The sequence below is a fragment of the Anguilla rostrata genome, chromosome 17 (genome assembly GCF_018555375.3).
Source record: "Anguilla rostrata isolate EN2019 chromosome 17, ASM1855537v3, whole genome shotgun sequence".
NCBI lineage: Eukaryota > Metazoa > Chordata > Actinopteri > Anguilliformes > Anguillidae > Anguilla > Anguilla rostrata.
The window spans coordinates 21,709,199-21,723,925 of NC_057949.1; the positions used below are offsets into that span (position 1 = coordinate 21,709,199).

Below are 14,727 nucleotides of genomic sequence, written 5' to 3' on the forward strand. Positions count from 1 at the left end.
ATTAACCAGGGGCCATTACCGTAAGCGAGGGGAATGGCTCATGGTGCTGCTCATGGTGCTGCTCGTTTCCTAGGTGATTTACGCCCCGTCGGGAGCCGGTGTCGTACCGCGCCGCTCTTAGAGCGACACGCCCCGCCGTTTTCTGGCCGACGGTCGGCGAACCTGGAGCGGAGTTATCGGGCGTCTTCCGGAATCTGGCTGTATCCCGACGTTCCGGCTCCCGGCTAGCGCGCTGCGCATGCATTATGAATGGGAGCGCGGCGGCAGCGGCGGCGGTGTCTGTTACACGGGTGCCATCTCCGGCTCGCCGCTCGATGACTTCATTATGGGGGAGGGGGGGGCGCGGCGCGTGCGGCTGGCGGCCAGGGGGCGTGTAATTACCGTCGGGCGGGGTCCCAAGGGGGGGGGGGGGGGCGGATTTGTACGCATTTCAGGGATTCTTAGCCGCCGTTTCTCTTGCCGCTGGTGAAATGAATTCAGCTGCCTCTGGGAACCGTTAATGCTTTGCTTCTTTCTTGATTGTTTTTTTGTCTTTTTGTCTTTTTTCTTCCTGTTTGTAGAGGGGCTGTTTGTCCCTTCCTTCCTCCTGTTACAGTGCCTAGGAAGTGACACCATCAATGCTGTCTGAAGAGGGGCAGGTTTTAATGGCACATTGGTAGGAACACTGAGCAGGTCTCAGATGGACAGGGTTGTCTAAGATTAGTCCACAGAAGGTGACTGTTTAAAAGAATGGTGAGTGAGCTTTGTACATTTCACAGGTTCACAGAGAGCTTTGTGGATTTTTTTGAAAATGTAGAGTGTCACTGTTTGGAAAACTGCGACAGAAAAGGGTTTCAGCTTTTATTTTCCTCAACTTGTAACCCTCATCAAACCTACCCTTTCCTTTATTGCCTCAGTCTGTGTGTGTGTGTGTGTGTGTGTGTGTGTGTGTGTGTGTGTGTTGGTGTGTGTGTGTTGTATGTGTGGCGTGGTGTGTGCGTGTGTCGTGTGGTGGTGGGGTTGTGTGTGTGGTTTGTAGTGTAGGTGTGGTGTATGCGTGGGTTGTTGTTGTGTGTTGTGTGTGTGTGTAGTGGTCGTGTTGTTTAGCGTGGCGTGATGGATGAGCACGGATTTGTATCTGAGTTCCCATTTAAGCTGATGAAGGAGGATAGGGATGATGTCACAACATTAGAAAATGCTTTTTTAGAAGTCCCCGCTGTATGGCTCTCTGGACTGGGAGGTAATTTCTCGTACCCTCAAGGCGTTTAGTGTCCTGTATCACATCTCCCTCCGCCAGCCATTAAACCAATCAACAAAATCATAATACTACAGATATCTCTGTTAATAGCCTGATGTGGACGTCATTAGAGGCATATAAGGACACCGTTACACCCAGAGAGAGAACAAGAGAGGAGGGGTAGAGTGAGGGGGGAAAAAAGAGGAAGAGGAGAAAGTGAAAGAGACAGCCAGGGAGAGGAAGGAAGAGAGAGAGAATGACAGTGGAGGAAAAAGGAAGAGAAGGAGATAGAGGAGGCCGGTGTGTAGTGTGACTCTGTGTAGTACTGTGAGCGAGGGAGGGAGGGGTTCCTGTTCGGAGCACTTCCTGTTCAGAACCGTCTTCGGCATTGATCCAGCGCGCGCATCGAGGAAATCGATTAATGAGGCGGTCCAGGGTGAATAATTGATGCCTGTCCATTGAAAACGGCCTTCTGCTCCCCAGGGCTTCTAGAGAGGAAGGGAGACCGCAGGAATCGGAGTCTGAATCAGACTCACCCACAGAGTTAGAACCAGAGTCAGAGTGAGGGTCTGAGTCAGACTCACTCGGAGTTAGAACCAGAGTCAGAGTGAGAGTCTGAGTCAGACTCACTCGGAGTTAGAACCAGAGTCAGAGTGAGAGTCTGAGTCAGACTCACTCGGAGTTAGAACCAGAGTCAGAGTGAGAGTCTGAATCAGACTCACCCACAGAGTTAGACCCAGAGTCAGAGTGAGGGTCTGAGTCAGACTCACTCGGAGTTAGAACCAGAGTCAGAGTGAGAGTCTGAATCAGACTCACTCGGAGTTAGAACCAGAGTCAGAGTGAGGGTCTGAATCAGACTCACTCGGAGTTAGAACCAGAGTCAGAGTGAGGGTCTGAGTCAGACTCACTCGGAGTTAGAACCAGAGTCAGAGTGAGGGTCCGAGTCAGACTCACTCGGGAGTTAGAACCAGAGTCAGAGTGAGAGTCCGAGTCAGACTCACTCGGAGTTAGAACCAGAGTCAGAGTGAGGGTCTGATTCAGACTCACTCGGAGTTAGAACCAGAGTCAGAGTGAGAGTCTGAGTCAGACTCACTTGGAGTTAGAACCAGAGTCAGAGTGAAGGTCCAAATCAGACTCACTCGGAGTTAGAACCAGAGTCAGAGTGAGGGTCTGAATCAGACTCACTCGGAGTTAGAACCAGAGTGAGAGTGAGAGTGAGAGTCTGAATCAGACTCACTCGGAGTTAGAACCAGAGTCAGAGTGAGGGTCTGATTCAGACTCACTCGGAGTTAGAACCAGAGTCAGAGTGAGAGTCTGAGTCAGACTCACTTGGAGTTAGAACCAGAGTCAGAGTGAAGGTCCAAATCAGACTCACTCGGAGTTAGAACCAGAGTGAGAGTGAGAGTGAGAGTCTGAATCAGACTCACTCGGGAGTTAGAACCCCAGAGTCAGAGTGAGAGTCTGAGTCAGACTCACTCGGAGTTAGAACCAGAGTCAGAGTGAGAGTCTGAGTCAGACTCAGACTCAGAGGGAGGGTGTGTCCCAGTACTCGAGAAGTGCGCCCTCTTTTCCTCCATTACCACATCGTCTCCTCCGTGCCCCGACGGTCGTGTCGTCCCTCCCTCCTGTGCGGAGCGGCTTCAAACGCGGCTCCTCGCCACATCAGCGCACGCTGCTGTTTCACATTTCTGGGTGACATCATCCTGCTCACGCCCACGCAGATTGAAAGGCCGTCCCGCAGATTCTGACACAATCCAGACTTCGGAAAGCGGAGATGTCGGAGAACTTGAATTTCCCCAGTTAGGCAAGATATTTAACCAAATGTGTGTGTGTGTGTGTGTGTGTGTGTGTGTGTGTGTGTGTGTGTGTGTGTGTGTGTGTGTGTGTGTGTGTGTGTGTGTGTGTGTGTGTGTGTGTGTGTGTTTGTGTGTGTGTGTGTGTGTGGTGTGTGTGTGTGTGTGTGTGTGTGTGTGTGTGTGTGTGTGGTTCAGAAGGGTATCACACATGGTGTCCTACCCAAAAGCTAGATTGCCAACAACTGACAAAATGTCGGTTGGTTTTTGTGGCTCATATCCTACAGACAAAACCAGCAATTTAAGATGGGGAGGCAGGATTATTTATTTGCTTGTACTTGAATGTCAGTTAAACGACTATGACTCTAAACATAAATAAGCAAGGCAGCTACCATTATTTCACATGTGAATATGCATAAATGAATTTATTCAACCTACCATTTCCAAAGGATGTATTCATTACCAACAAATTTGATTTCAAATGTTTCAGTGGGAAATAATTGTTTTTCACTGAACATTGTGAAAGGAAACATAATATGAACCAAGATATCTGTTTCACTAATCTACGGAAATGTTTTTGAATTAGTCTGTGTGAGATGGAATGAACTGGCAGTGTGAGCTGTCATAACTACGGTGGCCTGTGTGAGGACAATTAGCACTCTGTGTGCTCAGACATCGGGCACATCGGGATTCTGGAATTATAGTAAATTATGTTTGTACACTGTGAGATGTTTACTTTGATCTGATGTGGCCGATTACATATTAGTGTCTTGACGCAAACCGCCATGTCGGGTTCATGTTTGTACAGGCTGCTGTTGTAATTACTTGTCCTTGAAGCTTACAAGCTATTTTGCAGCTTTAAATGGGCTGATCACGTGTAAGATATGTGATTGACTATGGTACTATTTGCGGGCTTGGCAATATGTAACTATTATGATTGGGCTATTTCATCAATAGTGCCGTCACCTTTGATGACGGAGAAGCAGATAAGCTGTCCCAATTTTCCTCACACCTACTTGTTCTCTCATTTCCTCCACTCATCTCCTCCCCTCCTTTCTTCCTCATATTTCCAGGTAGGAGACGAGTGGTAGTGGGGTAGTGGAGGTGAGGAGTGAGAAGTAATGGGATGCACCCAGAGAGTCTGAATCAGAGTCCCTCAGAGTTAGAATCAGAGTCTAATGGAGAGTCTGAAACAGAGTCAGTTGCAGTTAGTAACAATGTCAGTGTTAGAGTACAAATCCAAGTCAGTGTCAGAGTGAGAATCTGAATCCAGATCAATCAGATTTGGAATCAGAGTCAGAATGCAGATCTGAATCCAGATCAATCAGAGTTGGAATCAGAGTCAGAATGCAGATCTGAATCCAGATCAGTCAGTCAGAATCAGAGTCAGAATGCAGATCTGAATCCAGATCAGTCAGAGTTGGAATCAGAGTCAGAATGCAGATCTGAATCCAGATCAATCAGAGTTGGAATCAGAGTCAGAATGCAGATCTGAATCCAGATCAGTCAGAGTTGGAATCAGAGTCAGAATGCAGACCTGAATCCAGATCAGTCAGTTAGAATCAGAGTCAGAATGCAGATTTGAATCCAGATCAATCAGAGTTGGAATCAGAGTCAGAATGCAGATCTGAATCCAGATCAGTCAGAGTTGGAATCAGAGTCAGAATGCAGACCTGAATCCAGATCAGTCAGTTAGAATCAGAGTCAGGGCAGAGTCCGGGTGCAGGAGGAGGGCTGGCTCATGGCCTTTGCTTGCTGCTCCACCACCTCTCGCACGGAGAGAGAGAGAGCAGGCAGAAGAAAAGGTCAAAGTCTTCTTCCCTTGAATTTCATGAATATGATTCACAGTTTAAACTCAGAGACCTGGGGAACGTCCACACAACACCAACGCCATCACCACACCCGTCGGGGCCTGTGGCCGTGCCTCTTATGAAACACCCTCTGTGTAAAATCTCCCCTGCAACCTCCTTTCCTCCTCTCTCTCCACCTCTGCCTTACTGCCTTTTTCACTAAAAAAAAAAAAAAATTTTTTTTTTTTTTTTTTACACAACTCCTGTGGTTACTTTCTTCACAGGATATAGAGAGGGGTTTCTATGGAAACGAGGGAGGGACAACGGACAGTTCCTGAGCCGAAAATTCATCCTGTCAGAGCGAGAGGGCGCACTGAAGTACTTCAACAAGCACGACGTGAGTCGTCTCTCTCCGAGGCTTCTCCGCGAGAACACCGATCGGTTCAGTTCGATTCAAGACTTCTTCATGTTCCTCAGAGATTCATGTCTAAATGTCTTAAATCTTCGCATGCAGGTCACACATGCGTATACATGCTCTCTCTCTCTCTCTCTCTCTGTCCCCCTTTCTCCCTCCTTCTCTTTCTCTATATTTTGCTCTGTCTCCCCCTGTCCTGTACATATGAAGTTTCTGGCACAGTGTCCTACAGGAACACATTCCCCGGGTTTGTTCGTGTGTCCGGTCGTGTGTGTGGAGGCTTCTTATTTTCCGGGTGGGTGAAATGGCTGTGCCGTAGCTTTGCTGGCAACACACGTGTGACATGTTGCTCTAGGCCAGGGAGCCCAAGGCCATCATGAAGATCCACACCATAAACGCCACCTTCCAGACGGCCAAGATCGGCCACCCCCACGGCCTGCAGATCACGTATCTGAAAGACAACAGCACCAGGAACATCTTCGTCTACCACGAGGACGGGAAGGTGAGACATTCCGAGTTGGCGCTTTCTGTCCGTCCGTCCGTCTGCCTGCCTGCCTGTCTCTTTCTCTCTTTCGCTCACTTGCACAGGTGTGCGCGCACACACACACACACACACACACACACACGCACCTGCACGCATGCCAGCACACACACATATAAACATACACACGCAGTCACACTCGGTGAGGGCAGGCAAGCTCTTTGTTCAGTATCTTTCAATGTGTGATGTCATCACTCATCGCCGTGCCTATAGCTACAGCACCACGGCGGCTATTTTTAAACGGGCAGGAGGAATGACATCATCGGGCATTCATGCTGAACATTTGAACTCTTATCCAAGGGAGTATTAAGCTTCACCTGAACATCACACACACCTCCCTGACGCGTCCCTTCCTGCTCAGCTGTGAAAACTCTGCTTAGCTCAGCGTAACTGAAAAGCCCTGCGACTGAGGCGGAGTTACTGCGTCTCACGTACACAGCGCAGTTCTGTGAATTATTTACTCCCAAACAGAGACCGCCATTAACCTGGGGAACATTTCATTTGGAAAGATGTTTAACGTTTAAACCCGTTGACATGAAGAGCTGAAGGAGTATTTCAGCTCCCTCTGCAGGGCAGTATGTGCGATTGCACCTTTGCAAATACGCCCTGAACCCAGAACCTGTCGTGTTCATTTAGAAGCAGTGTGCTTTGCACTTTTCCATATCGCTGTCAGTAAGGAGGAGGTTTTGTGTAGAAACTCACCCCTGCTTCATTCAGGGTGCGTAGTGTGGAGCTGAATGCAGGAACGACGCCCAGCCCTGCGTTCTGTCCCCTTTGTGTTTGGCAGGAAATGGTGGACTGGTTCAACGGCATCAGGGCAGCCCGGTTCCATTACTTACAGGTGGCTTACCCTGGAGCCAGCGATGCAGACGTGAGTCTCCTCCTCTGTGACATCATCAGCACGTGCCAGCTCCCCACTCCTGTGACTCATCAACAAGTGCTCTATTCCCAGCTCTTTGACTTCATTATTACCTCTTCGGCGTACACCCTACACCCAGCTCCTTGACTTCATTAGGACCTCATCAACATGTGCCCTACCCCCTGCTCTTTGCCTTTCATATGACCTCATCAACATGTGCCTATTCACCAGCTTTGTTCATTCCATATGATATCATCAGTATGTGCCGGGGCCCCTCCTCTATGGCAGTCACATTAATGTAATGTAATGTTTTAATGTAATGCCTCATTAGACTGTTCCCACTTACTACTTCTGCATGCCATCATTACTATATGCGCACTCACTTTCTATAGTTTGCCATTCACTAGTTAATAAAAATTTTTCAGTGTTCCAGTAAATGTTTATTTAAATTTCCTTCTTTGTGTACAGTTGGTGACAAAACTAACGAGGGATTACATCAAGGAAGGCTACATGGAGAAAACTGGCCCGAAGGTTTGTTTGATCTGTGCCGCCACTTGAAAGGTCGAAGCGAAAGGCCTCTAGATATCCTTGGAATTTGAGCTGATTCATGTAAGCCCATCATGGCGCTGGTATATTTTGTACGACTTTCGTAACAATAAAATAAACAACGTTGTAGTAAAGACTCGCTGCAATAAAGCGAAGCTATTAAAGGATGCAGCTTTACCAGAATGGCCCACATTATGATTCTGTACACCTGCCTTCGGACAACCTAATCTGTGCAGGGTGCGTGTGTACGTCGCGTGTGGAGTTCATCCAGCCTGCATAACTCTCATCTCCCTCTTACAGCAAACGGAAGGCTTCAAGAAGCGATGGTTTACTCTGGATGACAGGAGGCTAATGTACTTCAAAGACCCTATGGTAGGAGTTTTTAATGCTTACGACTGCAGCAGAACCCAGAATCCATAGGTGGGCTTGCTGCTGCTTCTCCATGTAAATGTGTTTTCGGTGGGGAAAAATATTGATGCTTCCTCAGGGCCTGGTAGGGACCGTTGAAAGATAAAATATTTTTAAGAACAAATATTTATTTATTTGCACATTGCAATCACCGTGAAAATAAATGTTAGCATACACGCACACACACGCACACTCATACACACACACACACATAGCAGATACGAAAACAGAGGAGCAACTACATCATAGAAATGACTTCTCTATTATTTATAATTTAATATTTACACTCATCATTGCTGGAAAAGTATATCGAATAGGAATGTAAAACAGACACCCACACTTACAAATACACACACACACACACACACACACACACATACACACACAAGCACCAGATACCAAAACAGTGGAGGAACTACATCATAGAAAATACAGTTATTATTTACACATGTTACTGGAGTAGCATATTGAAAGTAAAACACCCACACGTGCGCTCACACACGCACACATACTCGTGCACAGTTGCATGCGCACACATACGCGCGTGCACACACTACAGCTGATGACACCGTTGCGTTCCTGGTTGTGATTGGTCCTCCTCCTTCCCAGGATGCCTATGCCAGGGGGGAGGTCTTTATAGGGAGCAAAGAGAACAGCTACACTGTCCTGCTCGGCCTCCCACCCTCCACCCAGGGGAACCACTGGAAGTTTGGCATCACCATAGTAACCCCAGAGAGGAAGTTCCTGTTTACCTGTGAGACGGAGGAGGAGCAGAGGGACTGGATGGGGGTCTTTCAGAGGGTGGTGAACAGACCCATGCTACCCCAGGAGTATGCGGGTAAGGCTGGTTCCTCCACTGCAGTCGAATTTAATGGCCCATTACCAAGAGTCCCTTTGCACTCAGCACTTATCTCTGTGGTTAGTGCAGTGCTTAGCACTGGAACACTCTGTTATTGCTTTGGGTTTTCTCAAGCAATGCAGTACGTATAACTGATGGGTCAAGGGAGGATGTAAATCTGTCTGTGTGAGTAGGTGAATGAACAGTCTAACTGCTGTAAGATAACTATGGATTAATTGTGTTGGGATGGTTTCACTGTGTTTATGGGTGAAGGAGAGAGTAACTGTGTTTATGGTCGAATGGTGTTAGTGTGTTCATGGGTGAATGGAAAGAGTAAGTGTGTTTATGGGAGAATAGAGAGAGTGAGTGTGTTTATGGGAGAATGGAGAGAGTAGTGTGTTATGGAGATGAGAGAGATGTTAGGAGAATAGAGAAGTAAGTGTTATGGGAAGGAGTGATGTTATGGAGATAGAGAGTAAGTGTGTTTATGGGGGAATAGAGAGAGTAAGTGTGTTTATGGGAGAATAGAGAGAGTAAGTGTGTTTATGGGAGAATAGAGAGAGTGAGTCTGCTTATGGGAGAATAGAGAGAGTGAGTGTGCTTATGGGTGAATAGAGAGAGTAAGTGTGTTTATGGGTGAATAGAGAGAGTAAGTGTGTTTATGGGAGAATAGAGAGAGTAAGTGTGTTTATGGGTGAATAGAGAGAGTAAGTGTGTTTATGGGGGAATGGAGAGAGTAACTGTACTGTTGTTCTCTGCAGTGGAAGCCCACTTCAAGCACAAACCCTGAGGGGCGGGGCTGAGGTCCTGTTTCGGGTGGGACAGGAGAAGCCAGGTGTTGTGCATGACCTGAGCTGGACACACTGGAACCACACCTGGACTCAAGTGGACTGAGGGCAGTGAAAACAACCCCCTCCCCCCTTCCTCACCCCGCCCCACCCCGCCCCACCCTGCCTTGGAATGAAGAATCATCATCATCTTTTGTCCTTCGATGGAGTGCCGTAACTGAGCTGGAAGCCCAGAAACGCCCGAATCGAGCATCTGTTACCCCTGCTGGTCCCCGGTAAACGCTGTCCTGCCCTCTGTCTCCAGAGTCTGTGCTAATCTGCTTCTCTAATGTACTGCTCTGGAACCCCCCCCCCACCCCCACCAACCTCTTCACTGAGAAGTAACCTTTACATGAATGTTGTCTTAACTTATTTGTACTACACTGTTGTGATGAAATAACGTATTGATAAAAAAAAGAAGAAACAACAGAGGAAAGAAGTAATAGGTATCGCTGACTCTTAACCAAAACCACAGATGCACTGTTTATTTCAGTTGTGTTGACATCAGATTGAAGGCTGCTTGGACATAGATACTGTATCTTGAATTAATCAATGGGCATACTCTTCTTTAATGTGACATGATAAATATTTTATGTCTCTGTGCAGTTTTATTATGTTCTGGAACATTTCAGAGTGAACTACAGCAAAAAATAATTTTGTTTTGGTTCAACAGTTCATACATTTCGTGCGTAAAACAATAACTCTGAAGTACTAGATTCTACAAGCTCAAAGTATTCTCACATCGTTCCTCTTGAATAGTAAAACTGTAGGTGGTTCACAGGGACGTCCTATTTTAAAGGGTCCTCTGGCTTTTGTAGCTGTAGTTTTGATGTGGTTGCAGTTGTACTTATTGCAACAAAATGAAGAAATTAATGTTTTGGTGTCTGAGATGGTAAAAAGAGTCTCAGGCCTGTGGTTATCTCTTATGGGAAGTGAAGTCACTTATTTCTCTCTCTTTCTCTCTCTCTCTCTCTCTCTCTCTCTCTCTCTCTCTCTCTCTTTCTCTATCTATCTCTTTCTTTTTTTCTCTCTCTCTCACACACACACACACGATCCAATGCACCCTATTTGAAAGACTTTATATTTCCAATCTGTCGATCAGCACCAGCCCATCGTCATGTTGCCTGCAGGCATATTATTTTCAAATTTCTCAGAGGATCTGCGCTAACAGACAAGTAGACCACAGTAGTGGTTAGCTGCTTCCTGGTCTGTTGCCACGGTTAGGGAAGGAGAGTAATGCATGTGTTTCAACTGCAAAACCACTCCCCAGCATAAACGGTTGTGAACCATGAGAAAACTGAACAGCCATTTTATGATCTGTCCTCTCTGTTGTTTATTTATTTATTTATTTATTGACACCTGTGAAATATTTTGGTGTTATAAAAACTAAAAAATTCAAGTGAACAAAATGTGTGTTCTGGAAAGCAGGTGGTGCAGAAGGAGAGGGAAGTCTGCTAGCTTCATCTACAAATAAAAAAACTAAATCTAATGTGATTAATCATCAAATATGGATTTTTTTCTGTTTCCATTAATGCCAAATGCTGACGTATCAAGAAGTTGGATTCTCAAACTCCAGTTCTGAAGGGCAACAGTGTCTGCAGATTTAATTCCAGTTCTGAAGGGCCACGGTATCTGCAGGTTTAATTCCAGTCCTGGAGGGCCACCATGTCTGTAACATTTTTGGGTTTCTTTCAGTCAGCAATTTAGGTTGTGTAAATGATAACATTACTATATGAACTGCTCCAAAACTATACAGTGCATATTTTCAATTTGTAATTGCGCATTATGTCCACCAGGGGGAAACAGCAACACATGCACAGAAACGTAACAGTTTTCATGCATGATTCTGTAAATCCTTTCCATCTCAGGGGCATTGTTGTTTGGTTTCATTTCAGTGGAGCTTGATTAATTGGGACTGTTTGATATGTTATTCGGGCACTGATCTATATTCGACACCAATTAATATGAATTGGAGGAAGTGTCCTTTATGTAAGAAAACGTGTTTGAATGTTATTTAATTCAGATTTACTATGAATAAATAGATGTTTAATGGGGCCCTGAAAAATGTAATTAAACGTTTTTGTTCAAGGGATGTTAGAAATAAGCAAAAACATGCTGAATAAGCAACTTGTGATTAGGTAGAATTACATTTCTCAGTGACATGTGCTTAATTCCCCGTGCAAACGAATTACAGCACATTAAAAGCAGGGATGTCAAATCAGGATCAGGATTAAATTAACAACTCAAACAAACGTAATTAATTGCAAATGCGCTTATGTGGAGAGAGGCTTGTGTTATTATGTGTTCTGGACAGCAGGGGGCGCTATATGATAGTGAGTCAGTGGCTAGGAACGGACATTACAGAAAAAAAACGCTCAGAGCCTGTTGCTCGTAATCTTTATTAAATTCGGGTTTTTAATTAGGTTTAAGGTACAAGCACACTGAAAATTTCTGCAAAAAAAGGTACATTTCCAAGATGGCCACAATACACTGACCTTTTAGACTAGACATATTGTAAATTCTGTACATTTCTATTTAATGTGGTATTGATAGTAATTTTAGTAATAATAAATTACGAATCTTGGGTTGAAAATACAGTCAAATACATTAGGCAATCACATCAAACACTGTTATTACACTGTAGCAACCATCTAAAAAAATCAGAATCTTCTCAAAGTAAGAGATAATCTGGTAAGACAGATCCTAAAAAGATGATTTTGCTGTATTACTGTGGGATGGCAAATGCAAAGATCTTTACACAGTATATGCAGCATATTCATACATTTTATAAATAAAGCAGCGGTCCACATTTCTTAGACTCAACGACAAAATACTGTAGCCTCTGAAATATTGCAAAAAATAAAAATTAAACGTGTCCCTTTTATTAATTATTTTTCGTATTTCAAGTTGCTGTACAACACTGATACAAAATGACAGAGTACCAAGGTTTTTAATTTTTTTCAGTGACACGGTTTTCGCTTGGTCCGTCCCCCTTCCTGCAGTTTCCAGGGCCCCCCTTCCTGCAGTTTCCAGGGTACCCCTTACCTGCAGTGTGGTAACATCTATATTTCTACATCACTAAAGCATTTTCATTTCTAAGGCTTTAAAAAAATAACCACTTGCGGAACAAGTAATGCAAACGATTAAGCTACAGATATTTATACACTCTGTACAAAATAATGGTATTGTGTGTACACGTTTTCCTTGATGTCATTTCTGTTTTGAAAGGAAGGCGACTGTCTGCCAGAACGTCACAGGTAACGCCACAGTGACCCGCTCCTGTCGCTGTGGTAAACCGGCGTGCTCTTTGTTTTAGGGGGGCTTCACGGCCCGAACTGGCATGGGTTCAAACCAGCGGATCTCAGTAACGGGCGGGAATAGTGGGAGAGTGAGGCTTCATGAACCTTAAAATGGGTGGAGCCATCGCGTGCTGTCAAATGGCTTACAGATGTGAACCCAATGTATTTTGCCTTGGCGAGCAGTTTAAAAAAAAAAATTGGTTCTGAGGTGATGGGTGGTGATTGGCAGAATGTGGCTCCAGCCATTACCAAGGTAATGGTGCCTCACCCCCCCCACATCCACCCTTAATGGGACTCCTGTTGGACAAGGGACTAACCAATGATTGGACAGAGTGTTATTGTAAATGCCCAAAAGGGTAGGGCTGCCATGTGCTGTCATTCACAGGCTGGGATGAACCAATGAGACTTGGCTCTCAAAAGAAAAACCACTACGATTGGTTCAAAGCGGTGCCAGTGACAGCAAATGGTGCAAAGCTTGTCCCATTTTGGGAGTCGCCGCAGGGTGTGCTGTTGCCAGAGTAGGCCCGGGATCAAATACGAATGAACCTATTCACCTTGCTCTTACACGCTAAGAGGACCACTGGACATTACTGTACATAACGTTTCACACGGCACTGCTATATACTGCTTGTACTGAAACATGTATGAAACTATGTACTGGAACAGTGCAGGCTAAGAAGCACGCAAAAGGCTACGACAAACACTGCCCCCGGCGGGATTCGAACCCGTGCCCTTCTGTCGAAATGAGCAAACGGGCCCTCGGTTCTACAGTCACCGTATTGCTGAATGGTAGTGAGGTCGCTCCCCAACCCCTGGTCTGATATGATATTGGCCTGAAATTTGTGTTGGCTCGCTGGCTTTCGAAATAGTCCTACCAAGTAGCTCCTGTTATCTCAGTCCCCCTTTTAGATTTTGTTAATTCCAACTTGAGGAAAAACAAAATTACAATGGAGTAATGGGCCCTGAAAAAGCAGGAGAACTGTGTCCTATCCTTAGTCTTCCACCAGGAGGGGGCCGGGGTCTGTGGAACACCCCCCCCGTGGGTCACAGAGACAGACCCCATGTAAGAAATGATGGTGAGTTTCACCGATGCTAATGGGAGTACAGTTACACAGCCTTACATACAGCGCACAGTATTTGCGATGGTGTGGGTTCTGAGTGACAGCCGATGCCATGGCGATGGTGACTGCGATGGGCCGTCACTGCAAGCACACCCATCTCTTTTACAAAGCTGTGAGTCTAACAACGGCACAAGAAAGCACAGCTCACACTGGGGCAGTACGGCAGCATGGTATATTTAACCACAGGGTAACACAGCCTGGGGTATATAGCTACAGGGGTAACACAATCTGGGGTAATTTAACTCGAGGTGACACAGTATGCTGAATTTATCCTTGGGGTAACACAGACAGGGGTATTTAAATATGGGAATGATGCTAACTGTGGAGGTAACACAGTCAGGTCTTTTATACTGTGGGGGAAACATAGTTTCGAGCATTTAACCGTAGGGAAGGAACACAGTCTGGGGTAATTAACTGTAGGCGAAACAGAGCCTGGGGTATTTACTGTAATTCTGGGGGTCATGCAATCTGAGGTATTTGACCCTAGGGGGTGAGAGAGTGTTTGACAGAGGGTGACACCGTGAGTGTAGGGGTGGGTTTTTAAAGGCCTGTCATCCTGGGATACATTCACAGCTGTAGAGGGAGGTGGGCAGAGCAGAGCTGGGGCGGGGTGGGGACAGGGACAGGACGGGGGGCGGGGACAGGGACGGGAGGCGGGGGAAGAAATCACAGTCATTGGGCTCAGAGGAAAGTGAGTGATGGTCGGCATGGTCACTGTGTGATCCGGTCCGTGCAGGACGGTGACAGATGGCTGATGTCACACTCACACCTCTCCTCTGAAATAATGTGACCATCCGTAACAGAGACTGAAATGCTAGGATCTCTCTCGCTATCTCTCTCTCACACACACAACTGCACCCAGACAGACTGACACACACACACACACACACACACACACACAGACAAACACCTGCACTGTGGCAGGTTGCCAGACTAACACATCCACACACACTTCTGTACTCGGACAGACGAACACGCATACATTCACACAAACACATACATGAGCATACAGTATGCACGCGTGCAAACACACACACACACACGCACACACACAGCTCACACACACACACACCA

At 46.1% G+C, this 14,727-nt stretch overlaps 2 protein-coding genes across 5 annotated transcripts in view; one reads left to right on the forward strand and one right to left on the reverse strand.

Annotated features, from left to right (window-relative positions):
• Positions 1–10,739, forward strand: part of LOC135242858 (arf-GAP with dual PH domain-containing protein 1) — a 35,697-nt gene extending 24,958 nt beyond the window's left edge. For both annotated transcript variants that reach the window (XM_064314125.1, XM_064314126.1), the window contains 7 exons: positions 5,084–5,196; positions 5,570–5,716; positions 6,543–6,626; positions 7,083–7,145; positions 7,461–7,532; positions 8,178–8,406; positions 9,168–10,739. In XM_064314125.1, coding sequence (XP_064170195.1) covers positions 5,084–5,196; positions 5,570–5,716; positions 6,543–6,626; positions 7,083–7,145; positions 7,461–7,532; positions 8,178–8,406; positions 9,168–9,196 — 737 coding nt within the window. In that variant the 3' untranslated portion in view covers positions 9,197–10,739. The remainder of the gene's footprint in view (positions 1–5,083; positions 5,197–5,569; positions 5,717–6,542; positions 6,627–7,082; positions 7,146–7,460; positions 7,533–8,177; positions 8,407–9,167) is intronic.
• Positions 10,740–11,603: 864 nt separating this feature from the next.
• LOC135242860 (ras-related protein Rab-26-like) overlaps positions 11,604–14,727 on the reverse strand; it is an 87,706-nt gene continuing 84,582 nt past the window's right edge. For all 3 annotated transcript variants that reach the window (XR_010326486.1, XM_064314130.1, XM_064314129.1), the window contains exon 10: positions 11,604–14,708. The gene's annotated coding sequence lies outside the window, so the exon portion shown is untranslated. The remainder of the gene's footprint in view (positions 14,709–14,727) is intronic.